The sequence below is a fragment of the Aethalodelphis obliquidens genome, unplaced genomic scaffold, assembly GCF_003676395.1.
Source record: "Aethalodelphis obliquidens isolate GAN/ISIS:26980383/991018 unplaced genomic scaffold, ASM367639v1 scaffold1, whole genome shotgun sequence".
Taxonomy (NCBI): Eukaryota; Metazoa; Chordata; class Mammalia; order Artiodactyla; family Delphinidae; genus Aethalodelphis; species Aethalodelphis obliquidens.
Genome location: NW_020837945.1, coordinates 4,330,896 through 4,346,595, shown reverse-complemented (window position 1 = coordinate 4,346,595; position 15,700 = coordinate 4,330,896). Strand labels below are relative to the sequence as shown.

Genomic DNA, 15,700 nt, shown 5'->3' with positions numbered 1-15,700 from the left:
CCGTCACATGCCCTCCTAGCTCCTCCCCTGTCACATGTCCTCCTAGCCCCTCCCCATCACATGTCCTCTAGCTCCTCCCCATCACATGCCCTCCTAGCTTCTCCCTGTCACATGCCCTCCTAGCTCCTCCCCGTCACATGCCCTTCTAGCTCCTCTCTGTCACATGCCCTCCTAGCTCCTCCCCATCACATGCCCTCCTAGCTCCTCCCCATCACATGCCCTCCTAGCTCCGCCCTGTCACATGCCCTCCTAGCTCCTCCCCGTCACATGCCCTCCTAGCTCCTCCCCCATCACATGCCCTCCTAGCTACGTGCTCTCACATGCCCTCCTAGCTCTGCCCCATCACATGCTTCTCTAGTTCTGACCTGAGCAGTGCAGTGTGCTGGGTGTGTTAAAAGAGACATATCCAACATAGTCCTTCCCTCAGGGAGCTGGCAGGAACAGGGCAGGCCTGCTCTGGAAACTTCACTGGGCCTGCTGAGAAGGCACAGAAGTAATTTGTAATTAACTTGAAGATTCAGCAGTTAGTGGATAAGCATGGTTGGCATTGCCCTTCTGGTCCCCGGATGAGAGGCACAGGTGAACAAACATTCTGCATTCTCGGCCATTCATTTTTTTACCCACAAACATTCCCTGAGTCTTTCCTGTGGGCCAGGTGTTGAGGCTATGAGGAGGAGTTGGGGGAGCAGACAGCACACCTGTGTCATTAGAAGAATCAGATTCTAGTGCAAGAAACAGAAGTTAACCAATCACACCAATAAATTTAAAATTAAAACTGCTACAAGGAGAAAGGTCAAGAAGGAGAGATATATGGTGGAGTACCAGCACTGTGGGGGCCAGTCAAGGAGGGCTTCCTGGACAAGGTGGCATTGGAGGTGAGATCTGGGGGAGGAGAAAGATGTTCCAAAAGAGCAGAGAGCCCCCGCAGGGCTCTGCACCAGTAGGAAGCTTACTGGGCTCAGGGAATTTATAGGGAACGTGATGCCCAAAAGGGCCTTGAGCACCACATTTAAGATCTGGTCTGTCTTCTAAAGGGTATTGCCTACTGCAGTGTGACCTTGGGTGAGTTATTTCGCTTCTCTGAGCATTGGTTTCCTCATCTGTAAAGTGGAGGGGATGATGTTACTGCCCTGATGCGGGTGTTTGAGGATTAAAGTACTTCGTGCTGCGAAGTGCTCCTAGCAGTGCCTAATACCAGTAAGTTTTCCACATGCCTCGGTAATTTTAATAATTGTGATTTTGTCATCACCATCACTCTTCCAGAGGACGGATGTCTTGCTTTACATCCAAATTAAGCAGCGTTTATCGCCATGGGCATCTGGCAAGGTGATGAGGAGAGCTGAGAGCTGCTTCCTGTTGTCGTGCCAGACTCGTCATTGTTTGTCATGTGACCTTGTTTTGTCTAGATTCCAGAATTCTCTGATGGCTTCTGGACGGGGTCCCAGCTGGCATGCTGGACAAATTCTGAAACACCTTGGTCTTATTTCCCTAAAATCTCCATCTACCTGAGAGATGAGAACTCCAGCAGATCATTCCGCATAACTATCCTGCCTCAGGTATGAACTTGGACTGTGTTTTCTCTTTTTAACATGGAACGTGCAAAAGTAAAGCACTTCATGCATAATGAGTGCATTTCAATATCACACCTGTATTAGGCAGCAATTACCATGATAGTGCTGCGTAACAAACAACCACAAAATCCAGCGGCTTTAATCAGCGAGCTTCTATTTCTGCTCGTGAGTCTGGGCAGGTCTGCTGGTCTCGTCTGGCTTGCTCACATGGTCTCTAGTCAGCTGGTGGTTGGCCAGGGATAGGTTGGCCTTGGCTTAGAATGATCTCCGACGGCCACACTTGCATATCTGGTGGCTCGACTGGTGGAGAGGTGGGGCCATTGTCTCTCACCACCCAGCAGCTGCTTCAGACAGTGGCAGCAGGATTCTGTGAGAGAGAAAAGAAACCTGCAGGTGCTCCTGAAGTCGAGGCCCTGGGACTGGCCACCACCTCTTGCACAATGTTTCCCAAACCAGGCCAGGGGCAGCCCGGATAACCGGGGTGGGGACGTAGACACCACCTCCCAATGGGAAGAGCTGCAAGGTCACATCACAAGGGTGTGGCTACAAGGAAAGTTAAGAATTGAGGCCATTTTTGCAGAATCTACCACAACATCAATATATGTTTGCTTCTGATTTATTTATGAATAGAGACTAACACTGGATGCTCAGAGATGGAAACAGCAGTTTTTCCATACTCAGTAAATCGTTGATTCCTCCTTTATCCTAAGCAACCTGTTACATAGACCAAGTTCCGTCTTCCCCCGTCATGTGTCTCACCTCTTCCTCCCCCTCTCCATCCCCAGAGCCCTCACTCACATCCCCTCTCACTACCACCTCAGGACCCTCCACACACCCCCACCCTCTCCTCCTTCTAAAACTATCACCAGATTCGTCTTGCTAAGCCACAGCTCTCCACCCCACTACTACAGTCCTGGAGGCCTCACTCGCCAGTGTGGCTTTCCATGACCTCACGGGACCCATGCTGACTCCCCAGCGTATTTCCTGCTGCGCCCTTGACCCTCCACTCTTGGTGGCTCTCCTCCAGCACCGGGTGCCCGCTGCCGTCTCCTCGCCTTTGCTTCCGCCAACCCCCCTGCCTGAAATGCCCCCGCCTCCCCACTCCATCTGTGTATCCACATTCTTCCCATCCTTTAAGACCCAGTGCAAACAACCCCTCTTTGTTGAACCTCTGCTGAGCAGAATGACCCATTCGTGAGCTTTGCCCTTCAAACTCATAATGCATGTTTTCTAGTCTCCACTCATCTGGCCCGGAATCATATCTTCAGGGTAGAGTTTATGCCCTTGGCTTTTTCATTTGACTTCTTTTTTCTCTAATCGCACACACACTTATATTTCTTCCCCCATTAAATTCTTAATTCCTTGAAGATGAGAACCATGAGATTTAAAGATCATCCTTCCTTCCCTAGCATTGCCACGTGGTAGAGGGTGGTGCATAATGATAACTGTTGGTTGAATGGACAGATCAATGTGTCTTTGTTGCAGTTTGCTGAATTTGGGATAAAGGAGTGGGACTGGGGGATAGGGAGAGAGGAATAATTTCAGAAGAAAAAAGTAAATGATAATTTGGCTTTTCCCCATTCTCAACTTTATATGGGGGGAAAGTGCATTCCACAAATGGAGAGTTGTAGGGGAAAGGATTGAAAGCTTTATGAGAAATACGGCCCAACAGAGGACACATACGCTGAGAGCTGGAAGCTTGAGTTATATTCTCAGTACTGCCCTTGACTCACACTATAACTTTGAACAAATCACTTAGCCCTTTCTGTGTCAGTCTCTTTAACTATAAAAAAGAAATAATAATACTTGCCAAAGACGTTTTCAGAAGAGTGCAGTATCCTTGGATAGACAGCACTGCATAGAGTGATGTTAGAATGATATGTTTTCAGCATCCTTAAAGTAATGTGCTCTCTGTGATTAAATTTTGGTCAGCCCAACAGCAAAATGTGGACATTATTTCATCAAGGCGATTTGTAACTAAAGTTGAAACCCAGCTTGAGGACAAAGGTGAATGTGAACTGGAGAATAAATGGCATGTGGGTGAGTCGACAGTCAGGGACTCATAAGAAGTAGGAGGAAAGCAGGCATTCATGGGGAAAATCTATAATTATGTCCAGGGCAGGCAGAGCTGAAGGTCTGCTGGGGACCGCCAGCCATTTTTAGGGCTGAGCACTGGGGAGCGTGAAGATATAATGAGGGATGTTTGGGAGTATTGCATTTAATTTGCATAACTCTGGATAAGAATTCAGTTTTATTCTCACTTAGAAGACTGTAGATATCTTTTGTCTAATTTTGACATTGTCCACATTTTCACTTTTTAAAAATCTGCTTTCCCGTGTTTTCCTCATTTCTTATTCACCGTCCCAATCCCGTTTGCTTTCCATTGCCTTGTTGAGAAAGGATGGCAGTTAGGAACCATGACCCGATGAGAACCTCACAAGCACACGCCTGGGAACAGCGCTGGGGGTCCCCTCCTAACACCCCAGCTCTGCCCAACTGAAGCCCTTCCTAACATTCAGGCCAATCATCAAGGCTCCTTGTCACCAAAGTTTTAGAATGAGGCCCCTGCCCAGGACCGTTCAGGCATCAGCAACAGTAGATGGGCAACTGATTGCTAGTGCAGGAGAGTCATGCCAAAAAACAGTGTGTCCATCCCCAACCTATTTTCCAGAAACACATGGGCTGAATCCTATTTGGTCTGTCTAAAAAGGCAGCCCCCAAGCCCAGCCCACAGGCAAATTCTGATTTTTTTTTTCATAGAATCCTAAAAACGTAAATAGTTTCAGTCTAAATACCACCGGTTTGTCTATTTGTGCTATTTTAGTTAGAAGGCAGGCATGTTATTCTGAGACCCAGCAATACTGGAGCTTTCCCAACACGTTACAGAATTTACAGTCTGGAATTTTTATTGGAAGTCAACTGGCACACACACAGAAAGGACAGAGGGAAAGATACAAATTCAGTTTGTATCATGTTTGTATCGGTGTCATCATTTGCATTTTATTTGGTGATTTGGGGGGGTTTTAGTATGGAATTAGTTCATTCAAAGGTAGGAGTGTGTGTGTGTGTGTGTGTGTGTGTGTGTGTGTGCGCGTGTGTTTGTATGTTCTAGGACCTGCTTACAGAGCCCTAAATGGAAGCGTTTTGGTGGTAGCCAAGTGTATCCACCATCTTTTCTTAAGTTACGTTGACCCTCAGGAGAAGTTGTCTGTTTCATCACACTGCTCATGCTCATTCATTTAACACCCATCTGCTGAGGCCCTACTGTGTGCCCGGCATATACCAGATGCCGAGGTGCCAAGACTATGTGAAGAATAGGATGATTCCTTGCCGTGAAGAAGGGTTTACAGACAGACACCAGTCAGTGCAGGGTTCTGACTGCTGGACTCACCACCTGCATGTGGCAGCCGCTTGATGCCCAGCAGGTTATGACTCTGGGAACAATCCTGGCGTGTCCTTGCTCACCTTCATGCCTCGAGACCCCTTGCCCTCCGGTCCTCCCTGCAGGGGGCAAGTGCACTGATGTTCATCTTCCTCACGTGTCAGTTCGATCATGTATGTTTTGATCATGCAGGGAGCATGTGCTGTTATTCATCTTTGTATGGCTGTACTGAGGACAGCATCTAGGCCTTATTAAGTGCTCAGTAAGTGTTAAGCGCGTAGACGACAGATGGATGGACGGACAGATAGACGTCTCCTGGATGGGTGTACCTGTGCACAGTCAGAGGTGGTGTGCATGTTCCTATCACTTCAGTAGTGTTTATCACCGGGCACATGGTCCCAGCTCCTGGATGTCAGGGCTGGTAGCATCCTCTCCATCCTCCGTAGCTCCCAGGGCACCTTGGAGAGTCTGAGCACACGGCAGCCTCAACAGTTTGGTGGCGTTGCCTGACTCGTGTTTTTTCTTGTTTGCTCTTTCCTCTTCAACAGCTTTACATTCAGCCCATGATGGGGGCTGGCTTGAATTATGAATGTTACCGATTCGGCATTTCACCTTCCACAAACGCGCTGGTGATTGGTGCTACCGTGATGGAGGGCTTCTATGTGGTCTTTGACAGAGCTCGGAAGAGGGTGGGCTTCGCAGCCAGCCCCTGTGCAGGTAAGCGATGCTTGGATTGGACAGGGGGCCCTCACAAGAGCACCTGATGTCAGATAACTGACTTGGAAGCAGTTCTTGATGATGAGTCAGTTGGCATTGAATTCTTTCACTCACGCCTATCTCAGAGATCAAAGTCTTATCCTCAAAGTGTACTGGGCGATTGCGGAGAGGAGTAAGTGAGAATAACCCATGTCAGACTTTTAGTCCAGCGCTTGACACATGGCAAATGTGCACTAAATGTTAGTCATTGTAATTATCTCTCATATTAAACGTAAAACGGCATCTCATACCAGGAATAAAAATACTCTATGGGGCCTTGGGGATGAATTACAGTTTTTGGACAGTAAAAGCAAAATGAATAAAAAAGAAAATGCATAGATAAGCTGTGTGTATTTTCTTCCTCAAAGATATCCTCGTTATGAAATCAGAGGTAAATGCCTGTCATTGCTATTTCTAGAAATTCTAAAATCGTGAGTGCATTTTTCTCATAGTATTTTTTTGAAGAGTTGCTATGAGGGTGACACAGCAGCATTATTCGGTGAAGTCTACCATAAGGATGGGGTGTATCTTCAGAGACCAGGAGAGCACAGTAAAGTTGATAGGATGGTTAAACCCCTTCCACTTGGAAATGTCACAGAGTTAGCAGCTTGCTTGAAATGAAGCGTTCCCACAGCACACGATTTAAAGGGAGAATCAGGTACTTCTGACCGATAGCCCAAGCTAGCGAGGAGAAAGCAAATCACAGAAGTGGCAGGAGATGGAGTCGCTGGAGCACGTGCACCAGGGCGGAGGCCAAGGGAGATGCCGCGCTCAGGATAGGGTTTCAGAGGACTGAAAATGTCCCAGTACATTGGATTTGGGATCAGGAACAGAAGGGAATCCCCAGGTTGTACTGGTAACATGCTAAGGGGGAGAACAAGAAATGTGAGGTAGAAAAAGAACTGACAACAAAAAGATAAAACAAGAAAATCAAGGGTTGTAGTGAAATACAAGACTGCCATGTAGTGAAGGAAAGAAAATATGGACTTGATGAAGAAAAAAGTCTTAGACATTAGATGTAGTTGTATGACAGGCAGGGATGCTGGCTGACCATGCTGGTAGCCTGTACTCGGACCAGACCTTCACTCTGATCTAAAACCAGCTGGGGGGTTTGGAGGCAAACAGAGGAGGTGAGGGTACACAGGCAAAATGCCAAATGATCACAGCTGATTTATTCAGGAGGTGAGGTTTCAGCTCTTATTTCTTACTACCTAAATCGTGGTCTTAAAATAGAGGCCCAGTAAATTCCCACGAAGTAGAATAACAATTTGGAGAACAGAAAAAGAGAAATATTCAATGGAAAAATTAAGTATTAGGCCAGTTCCTATTCTATATAAATAAAATCATCTAACCCCAGGTACATATTTGATATCTTGCAATATATCTTCTTAATATCAGTGCAGATTTCTTTGTATTAGTGAAAAGGCTTGGAATCCTTGAGACTTGTCATTTTCTTTTTATCTTAGTCATGAGTAAATGTTTACCTTTCAGCTGTGTATTAACTCTTTCAACCTGTTAGATATCACTGTTAGATTAGCACTGAAAGAGAGCTTTCTCTGTAGCATTACCTGGGACTGTACAACCTGGAACACCACTGTATCTCCCAACTGTGACTCTTTCCCTTCTTCTAACCCAGAGGATCTAAGAACTACAGCAATTTCCCCACAGTTTCTGTTCTCTTGTTAAATACCATTAAAGTAGAGGCTATGATGCCAACAGCTGTTATATCATCCACTTTACTTAATACCTCAGAGAGCGTAATCACCGTATGTTTTCCGAGTGAATTACTGTTGCAAATAGTTTAATCTTAAGTGTCTCTAAGCAGACCGTCTCTTGCACTTCATCATGAATTCTTTGTTAGGTGCTCTTATACAACCTTTTTGTGGCTATTTTTTTTTAAATGTACTTAAGGTCTTGGTACTTAAACATTAGATTTTACCAGCAGTGGGAATATACTCTGATATGTCTCTTCTTTAGTGCAAATTGTTCAGCCATTAAAGTAATTACTTCCCTCAGGGCAGCAGTTAGGAGCTAGACAGTGGTCTAAATAAAGCACCATAGTAAGTGGAAGAGATACCCTGCTTTTCTTTTTCTTTTTAAAAGTGTTTATTTTTAAGTTATAGCATGTTTTAAATAACAAAATGTTTTCAATTGCAAGAAATCATGTATTATATACACACTTGGGAACACCCAGATTTAACAAATGCTAACATTTTGTTATGTTTTCTTCAAAAATTTTTCATAGAAATAAATATAAATATAGCCCCATGCCACTGCCTTCCCCAGAATTACTCTTTATCCTGAAATCTGTGTATATTCTCCTAATTACCGCACACTTATAATTTCACTTTGTGGTTATAACTACCTTGGATTAGTTGTCCATTGCTATATAACAATTACCCCCAATTTAGCAGCATTCCATGGCCTTGTGCAGGTGCCTAGGGGCAGGAATTGAGAGGGAGTGTAGCTGGTGGTTCTGGCCCATGGTCTCTTGTGAGGCTGCAGGCACCTGAAGGCTGGAGGGTCCACTTCCAAGTTCACTCATGTGGTTGTTGGCAGAAGTCCTCTTTCCTCACCATCTGGACCTCATCACCGGCCTGCCTGAATGTCCTCAAGGTAGGGCACTGATCACCCCAGAGCAAGTGATCCCAGAGAGAGAGAGAGAGAGCACGCAACAGAGTCTCCCAAACAGAAGCCACAACCCTTTTATGACCTAATCTTAGAAGTGCCGTGCTATCACTTCTGCCTACTCTTCTGGTCACACAGAGCAACCCTGGTTCTATACTACTTGGGAGGGGACTACACGGAGTAGATATCAGGCAACAGGGGTCACTGGGGGTCATCTTAGAACCTGCCTACTGTATACTTATAAATGAGTACCTATACCAAAACGTAGGTTCGTTTGTTTTGGTGTTTTGGCATTTTTAAATTTATATGAATGCCTTAGTGCTGTGCAGATTCCTTGTCAACTTGCTCTGATTGCTCGACTTTACATTTGGTAGCATTTCCATGTTGAAATGAGCACTAGGTCATTCATTTTGACTGCTGTGTAGTATTCCATTGTGAGAATATACCCAGATTATTTACCCACTCTGGCCTTGAGTAACATGTGGGTCATTTCTGATATTTCAACTGTGTTGAACATCTTTGTGCACGTGAGTGAGATCTTCTGGAAATGGCATTTCTAGGTGATTTGCTGTGCCAGCCTTCAGTGTTACTGCCTGCTGACTAATTTGTCTTCCAAGTAGCTGGACCACCAAAGTTATACAAGAATTTTCATTCCCTCAAAGTATTATCATATTTTTTTTGTTTTCTTTTTTGCCAATATGTGTGTGAAATAATGCTACATTTTAATATTGCTCCTGAGATGACATAACTTTTGATATGTCTATGGGATGGTTAAGCTTTTTCTCTGATAGTGAATTTTTCTATTAACAGCTTGTGCACGTTTTTCTAATTACTTTTTATTGACATACATATGTTCTTTATATATTTTAGATACTAATTTTCTGGGTTATATGCATGGCACATATTTTCTCCTAAGCTCTCCAGCTTTTCTTGGGTTTTGTGTCTTTTATTTACATTTTTAATTTAATGAAGTAAAATTTACTAATCCCTTTTTATGGCTTCTATTCTGTACTTTATTTGAGAAATTCTTCCTTTCTCTAAAAAAAAAGAGATTATTTTTCTTCTAAAGGTACTTTATACTTTTGTTTCATTTTCTTCTAAAATGTGAAGTAGGAATCCAATTTTTATGAGGCCACTGAATTTTCTCAGCATCATTTATTGAATATATGTTTTCCCACTGATTTTTTTCAATATTTTATTGTAAAACAATTTAATATACAGAAAAGACTAAAAATAATACAATAACATCCTGCATACTGACCACCTAGACTTAATTTTAACATTTTGCCATGTATCAGTATGTGTATATGTATATATATTTTTTTGCTGAACCATTTGCAGATATCATGACATTTCACCCCTAAATATTTCATTGTTCATCTCTTAAAAATAAGTACATTCTCCTACTTAACCATAATATCAATATGACACCTAAAAAGGTAACAATATTTACCTAATATCATATAATATCTAAGCCATATTCAACTTTCCCCAGTTGTCCCAAAAATGTTTCCCTTAGCTTTTATTTTTTTTGAAGGCCGGTTGTATTATAGAATGTATCATACTCAGATCCATCTGAGTATTTCCTGATGGTATCATTTAACATTTTTGTTTGATATCATATTTCCTGGAAACTTAGGACTAGAGGCTTGATTAGATTCAGGGTAAATAGTTTTTGCAAGGTACCTACTGAATTTTAATAATTTCTTTGTCATGTATATATATCTGGGTCTATTTCTGAGCATTCTCTTCTGTCCCAGCGGGGATAGTGGTGTATCTCTGTGCTATAACATATGGTTTTAATTTCTGTAGTTTATAATAAGATTCAATGTCTGGTAGGTGTTTGACTCTTCTCCTTATTCGTCTTTAAAATTGTCCTGGCTACTTTTATCCTGTTATTCAGCTTGTCAAGATCCCTGAAGAATCATATTGAGATTTTGATCAGAACTACATTGAATTTATAGATTCACTTGAGAAGACATCAAATTTTTACTGTATGAGTCTTTACCCCATGAATGTGCTGAATCTCATTTGTTTAGGTCATCTTTGATGTCCTACAGCAAGGTCCTGTGGTTTTCTCTAAAAAGGTCTTACACGTATACTTATTACTAGATACCTGTTAGCGCTTACTGTTATTATAGATGAGATTATTTAAAATTGTATTTTCTAATGGATTATTTGGTATACAGGCTTTCCATTTTATTGTGTAGTAATCTTCTGTCCAGCCACCTTGCTGGATTCTCCGTTTTTTAAATAGTTGTTAGAATCCCTTGGATTCTCTTTGGAAAGGTAGATGATCTGCAAATAATACGCTTTTTAGCATTTCTAATCTTTTATCCTTTAGTTATTTTTCTTTTACTGATGCTTTTAGAGACACTATGGAATAGAAAATAATGATGGACATTTCTCCTTACTTTAATGGGGGTGATTAAAATACTTCACCATTGAGCATAATGGATGGGTTAGGTTTGTGGAAGTCCCTTCCAATCCTCAATTAAGGGATTCCTAGTTGCTGACATTGTTTAGTATGAATTTTAAAAAGCTGCTCAACAGTTTCTACTAATGTTAAAAATACTCCTACTCAATGGATTTGAGCAAATTTCACTCTTAGCTATATGCAAAGGAGAAATGAACGTGTACGTCCACTGAAAGACTTGACCAGAAACAGCTTCATTCATAAAACTAACCAAAGTGCTGCATTCATGATAATTACATAAAACTATCATTTTCATCAAACTAAAAACAGTCCAAAGCCCTTCAAAGGAGAATAGATAAATAAATGGTCATCTTTCCATTCACTGGGACACTACACAGCAGTTTTCTTTCTGCTGCAGAATGTACTTTAGGATTTCTCTTATAAAAGTTTGTGAAAGGTAATTTTTATTTTTCCACACCTCTTGAATCATAATTTGGCTGTGTGTGGAATTTAGGTCAACCGTTTTCCCTTAGTGTTCTGGAGATGCTATTTTATTACTCTCCTGCCATCATAATTGCTGGTGAAAAGACTCCAGTGAGTTTCAGTTGTTATACCTTTAAGGGTAATCTATTCCTTCCCTCTGGGTGCTGTTGAGACGTCTTTTATTTTAAATTTTTAGCATTTTGATCTTTCACCATGATATATCTAGATATAGATTTTTTTTTTTTTTTTTGCGGTACGCGGACCTCTCACTGCTGTGGCCTCTCCCGTTGTGGAGCACAGGCTCCGGACGCGCAGGCTCAGCGGCCATGGCTCACGGACCCAGACGTTCCGTGGCATGTGGGATCTTCCCGGACCGGGGCACCAACCCGTGTCTCCTGCATCGGCAGGCGGACTCTCAACCACTGCGCCACCAGGGAAGCCCTAGATTATTTTTTCATTTTGCTCAAGACTCACTGTGCTCTCTGATTCTGACAACTCATGTTCCTTGTCATCAACCCTAGAAAATTCTCAGCTGTATCTCCACACCCATTCTTGTACTCTCGTCTAATCTCCTATGAAATAAATTTCGGGAGTTCTCGTTATTTCCTCCATAACCCTTGACCTTTCATTCATATTTTCTTTGCTGCATTTTGTGTAGGTTCCTCAGGTACATCTTATATTGGTCTAGTTCTCTCTTCAGCTGTGTTCAATCTATTTAACCTATTCTGTGAGTTTTAAATTATGTTGACTGTATTTTTCATTTTCAGAAACTCTGTTTTGTACTTTCTCAAATGTACTAGTTTACTTTTCTGTAGTGGCCTGCAATAATTTTGTTGTGGCTTGTATTTCCTTTATCTCCTTTATCATTTTTTATTTAATTTTAAAAAACGGCTGGGTAATATTCAAAAGGTACAGTGATTTATACAGCACCCCACTCTCTCAGATTCAATCACATGAGTACATAAAATCTGCCCTCGTTATTACTTTTTTGAGCCTCATGATCTCCTATTGTATGGGTGTTTCCTAATTTGTTTAATTAATCTTTATTGATAGGCATTTATGTTGTTTCTAATCTTTTGTTGTTACAACAGTGCTGCAATGGATACTGTTTATATATGTCTATTCACAGATAAGAAAGTATACTTCCAGGTTAGATAACTAGAAGTAGAATTACTGGGTTGAAGGGTGTATCATTTGTAATCTTGGTGAATATTGTCACATTGCTTTCCATAGAGGTTATACTCACTTATACCTGACTATACTAGTTCTCTAGCAATGTATGTGATGGCCTGTTTCTCCAGTCAGACTCACCAACACAGTGACGCACTTTGGGGAATTTTGCCAATCTGATAGGTGAAAAAAGATCATCTCAGTGCAGTTTTAATTGTATTGCTTTATATGGGTGAGGTTGAGTTTCTTTTCATATATCTAAGGGTGTTTGCTTTTCCTTTTCTGTGATCTATCCACTCCTATCTTTTCCCCATTTTTTTCTGTTGGGTTTTTACTTTTTGGTGTCAATTTGTAAGAGCTCTTTATGTCTTCATTTGTCTGGAGGAAGAAAAGCTAAAATTCATATCTCAATCAGAAATTATTTTTAAACTTTGCTTCTGATGAATTTTAGTGTAAAAAATGTTTACTTTTATGCATGTAAATATATCAGTCTTTTGCTTTAAGTTTCTTGGGTTTAATGTCCCTTTTAAAACTACCTTTCTCACTAAAATTATTTTGTGAGTTGTTTAAGTATATACTTCTATGTTTGATTTCCCTTGGCATAGAATACAGATTAAATCTTTTCTCCCCAAGATGGCTACCAGATTGTTCCTATAACATTTATCAAATGAACTATCATTTCTTGACTAATTTGAAATCCCACTATTACTGCACACCAAATTCGAGTAAATATTTGGGATATATATATATATATATATATATATATTTTTTTTTTTTTTTTTGCGGTACGCGGGCCTCTCACTGCTGTGGCCTCTCCCGTTGCGGAGCACAGGCTCCGGATGCACAGGCTCAGTGGCCATGGCTCACAGGCCCAGCCGCTCTGTGGCATCTTCCTGGACCGGGGCACGAACCCGTGTCCCCTGCATCGGCAGGCGGACTCTCAACCACTGCGCCACCAGGGAAGCCCTGGGAGATATATATTTATTATTTTGTTCCATTGATATGTTGTATAGTATTAGTTCTTTTTGTTCCATTGATACGTTGTATAGTATTAGTTTCCTTTTATTGTTCTTTTTTCAAAACTTCCCTGCTAGTCTTAATTTTCTTTTCCTTTATGAACTTTTTTTTAACATCTTTATTGGAGTATAATTGCTTTACAATGTTTTTTATGAACTTTTGAGTCAGCTTGTTTAAAGAAATAATCTTGTTGGTATTTTAGTGAGTTTTTAATCCCTTTAAACACAGCTGTTGTATAATGCAAGCAGATTGTTGTATTTTCTATCATTGATTGAGAACTAATCTCCTTGTTTTTGTGTCTGTTGACTGTTTTCTCCTGGTGGATTTTTTTTTCTCACTTGGTTTGTAGTTTTTTGTTGTGAGCTTATCTTTAGTGAGAGTGTTTTGTTTTGTTTTTTTTCCAATCTGAGAGAGTTCAGTGCACTTTGGGTTGTAAAAATGTTCCCATAAAGCAATTTGCATGTTTCTGTTGAGTGTTTTTCAAACCATGAGAAGTATAGTGTTTCTACACCAAGCTGTGTAAATTTAGATGCCAGCCATGATTTAGGTATTGGTTTTGAGGTTCTGTTTCTCATGGGACAGCCTTTCTTGCACTCAGCTTCCACCCTCCTCAAACCTCAGAGTCAGGCTTCCTTGTTGGTAGAGTTTTCCTGGCTCCCTGTACTGATGGGCCAGACTTTTGCTGGCATGTCATCTCTAGCACCCATTGTCCTTGGTGCTGGGGTCAAGTCTTCTGTCCACCCCCAACTTGTTGGGAATTGGAACCTAGCCCTAACGCCTATTTCTGAGCTCAGCTACAAATTTAAAATTAAGGGTTGTTTTTGTACTCAATTCTGTGTGTTATAGCAGGAGAAAGTTCTACCTTTGCACCAACCAGAACTTGAAAATCTTTGGGAGCTGCCCTTCTCCCCTAGTGTCTTTATTTTGGTTTTCATAATAATCTGTGTTTGTCAGACAACACTTAGCTTATGGGATTAGGCTTCTCTATAAGGGTTGGGGTGGGAAAGAGGGCAGTGAGTGGGAGCTCTTTGATTAGAATCTCCTGGGGAGCTTTTTAAAATATGCATGGTCTACATCCTCACCTCCTTTTTCAGCCAAGGTATACAGAAATGGTGGTGGGTGGGTGCTTGATGGGTATTTTGGAAGAAGATCCCCAGATGCTTCTCTTCTGCTGCCCCTGCTTCTCCTCAACTCACCCTCCACTCCTACGGACAGTCACTATTCTAGTCTCAGATCAGAGCCAGATAAACAAGGTGGCAGTCGTGGTGTGTCATGGAGATGGCCAGCCTGGGTCTGCAGCACATAGTCGCACATACCTGGAACAGGTACCGGGGACTGGAGCACATTCACCTGCCTCTCTGTTGCCTGGACCAAATGTCCTATAGCTAGGAAAATAGTAGCGTGTTAAAACTGACAGCTTTCTCTTAATGTATCCAAAGCTTCTGAAATACCACCCATCTCTTTTTATAGATTGAGACATTTAGCACCCAAGAACTGTATAGATTTCAGCTTAGACAATTTGAGACACATCATGGATTGTGGCAGTCGTTTAACTGTGAATTTTCTTTGCGGCAGGTTGAAACTGGATATTCTGGTTCATGTTTAAAAATAGGAAAGTTAGCTATTAAGAACAGTGTCTCAGAGATATGCCTCTGCTATCTACTTAGAGTACAACCAAAAGATGGCAAAGCCAAGGGCCCCCAAAGACATAGATTAGGCAGCCCTGCTTCCTCATTTTACAGAAAAGAACACTGAGGCTTTGGGATGGTAAGTGGCTTCACATGGTTTCAGAGCAAAACGGTACTGAATCCATTGCACTGGTCCTATAACTCCAGGACACTCTTCCAAGTAAACCACGTCCACTCAGAAAGCATCTCAGTACCAACTAATCTATGGGAGGGAACGGGTCACTTCATTTTGTATGCTGTGGTGGAAAAGACCTGACTACTATAATTTTTATAGTTGGTAGAGGAGCTGTCTTCCTCAGGCACTCATTATCAGCTGGGTCCTGACCTTCTAGGAGACAAGACAGAAAATGCATAATTAAAATTTTAACCCAAGCCCTTGATGAAAGAATTTAAAGTAACTGTATTAACAGCTGACATTTAGTAAACACTCACCTTAGTCCAGGCACCCTGCTAAGTGCTTAACTCCTGTTGACTTGGTGATCTATACAACATGACTCTGCTATTATTGGCTTCGCTTCACAGATGGGGAAACTGCGGGGCAAAGAAGTTCAGTAACTTGACCAAAATGACACAGCTCATAAGCGGCAAC

At 41.9% G+C, this 15,700-nt stretch overlaps 1 protein-coding gene across 1 annotated transcript in view; it reads left to right on the top strand.

The window, feature by feature from the left end:
* The window catches only part of BACE2 (beta-secretase 2), an 86,616-nt gene that overhangs the window by 61,647 nt on the left and 9,269 nt on the right, over positions 1-15,700 (top strand). Inside the window, exons 7-8 of the mRNA XM_027093251.1 lie at positions 1,407-1,556; positions 5,502-5,670. Coding sequence (XP_026949052.1) covers positions 1,407-1,556; positions 5,502-5,670 — 319 coding nt within the window. The remainder of the gene's footprint in view (positions 1-1,406; positions 1,557-5,501; positions 5,671-15,700) is intronic.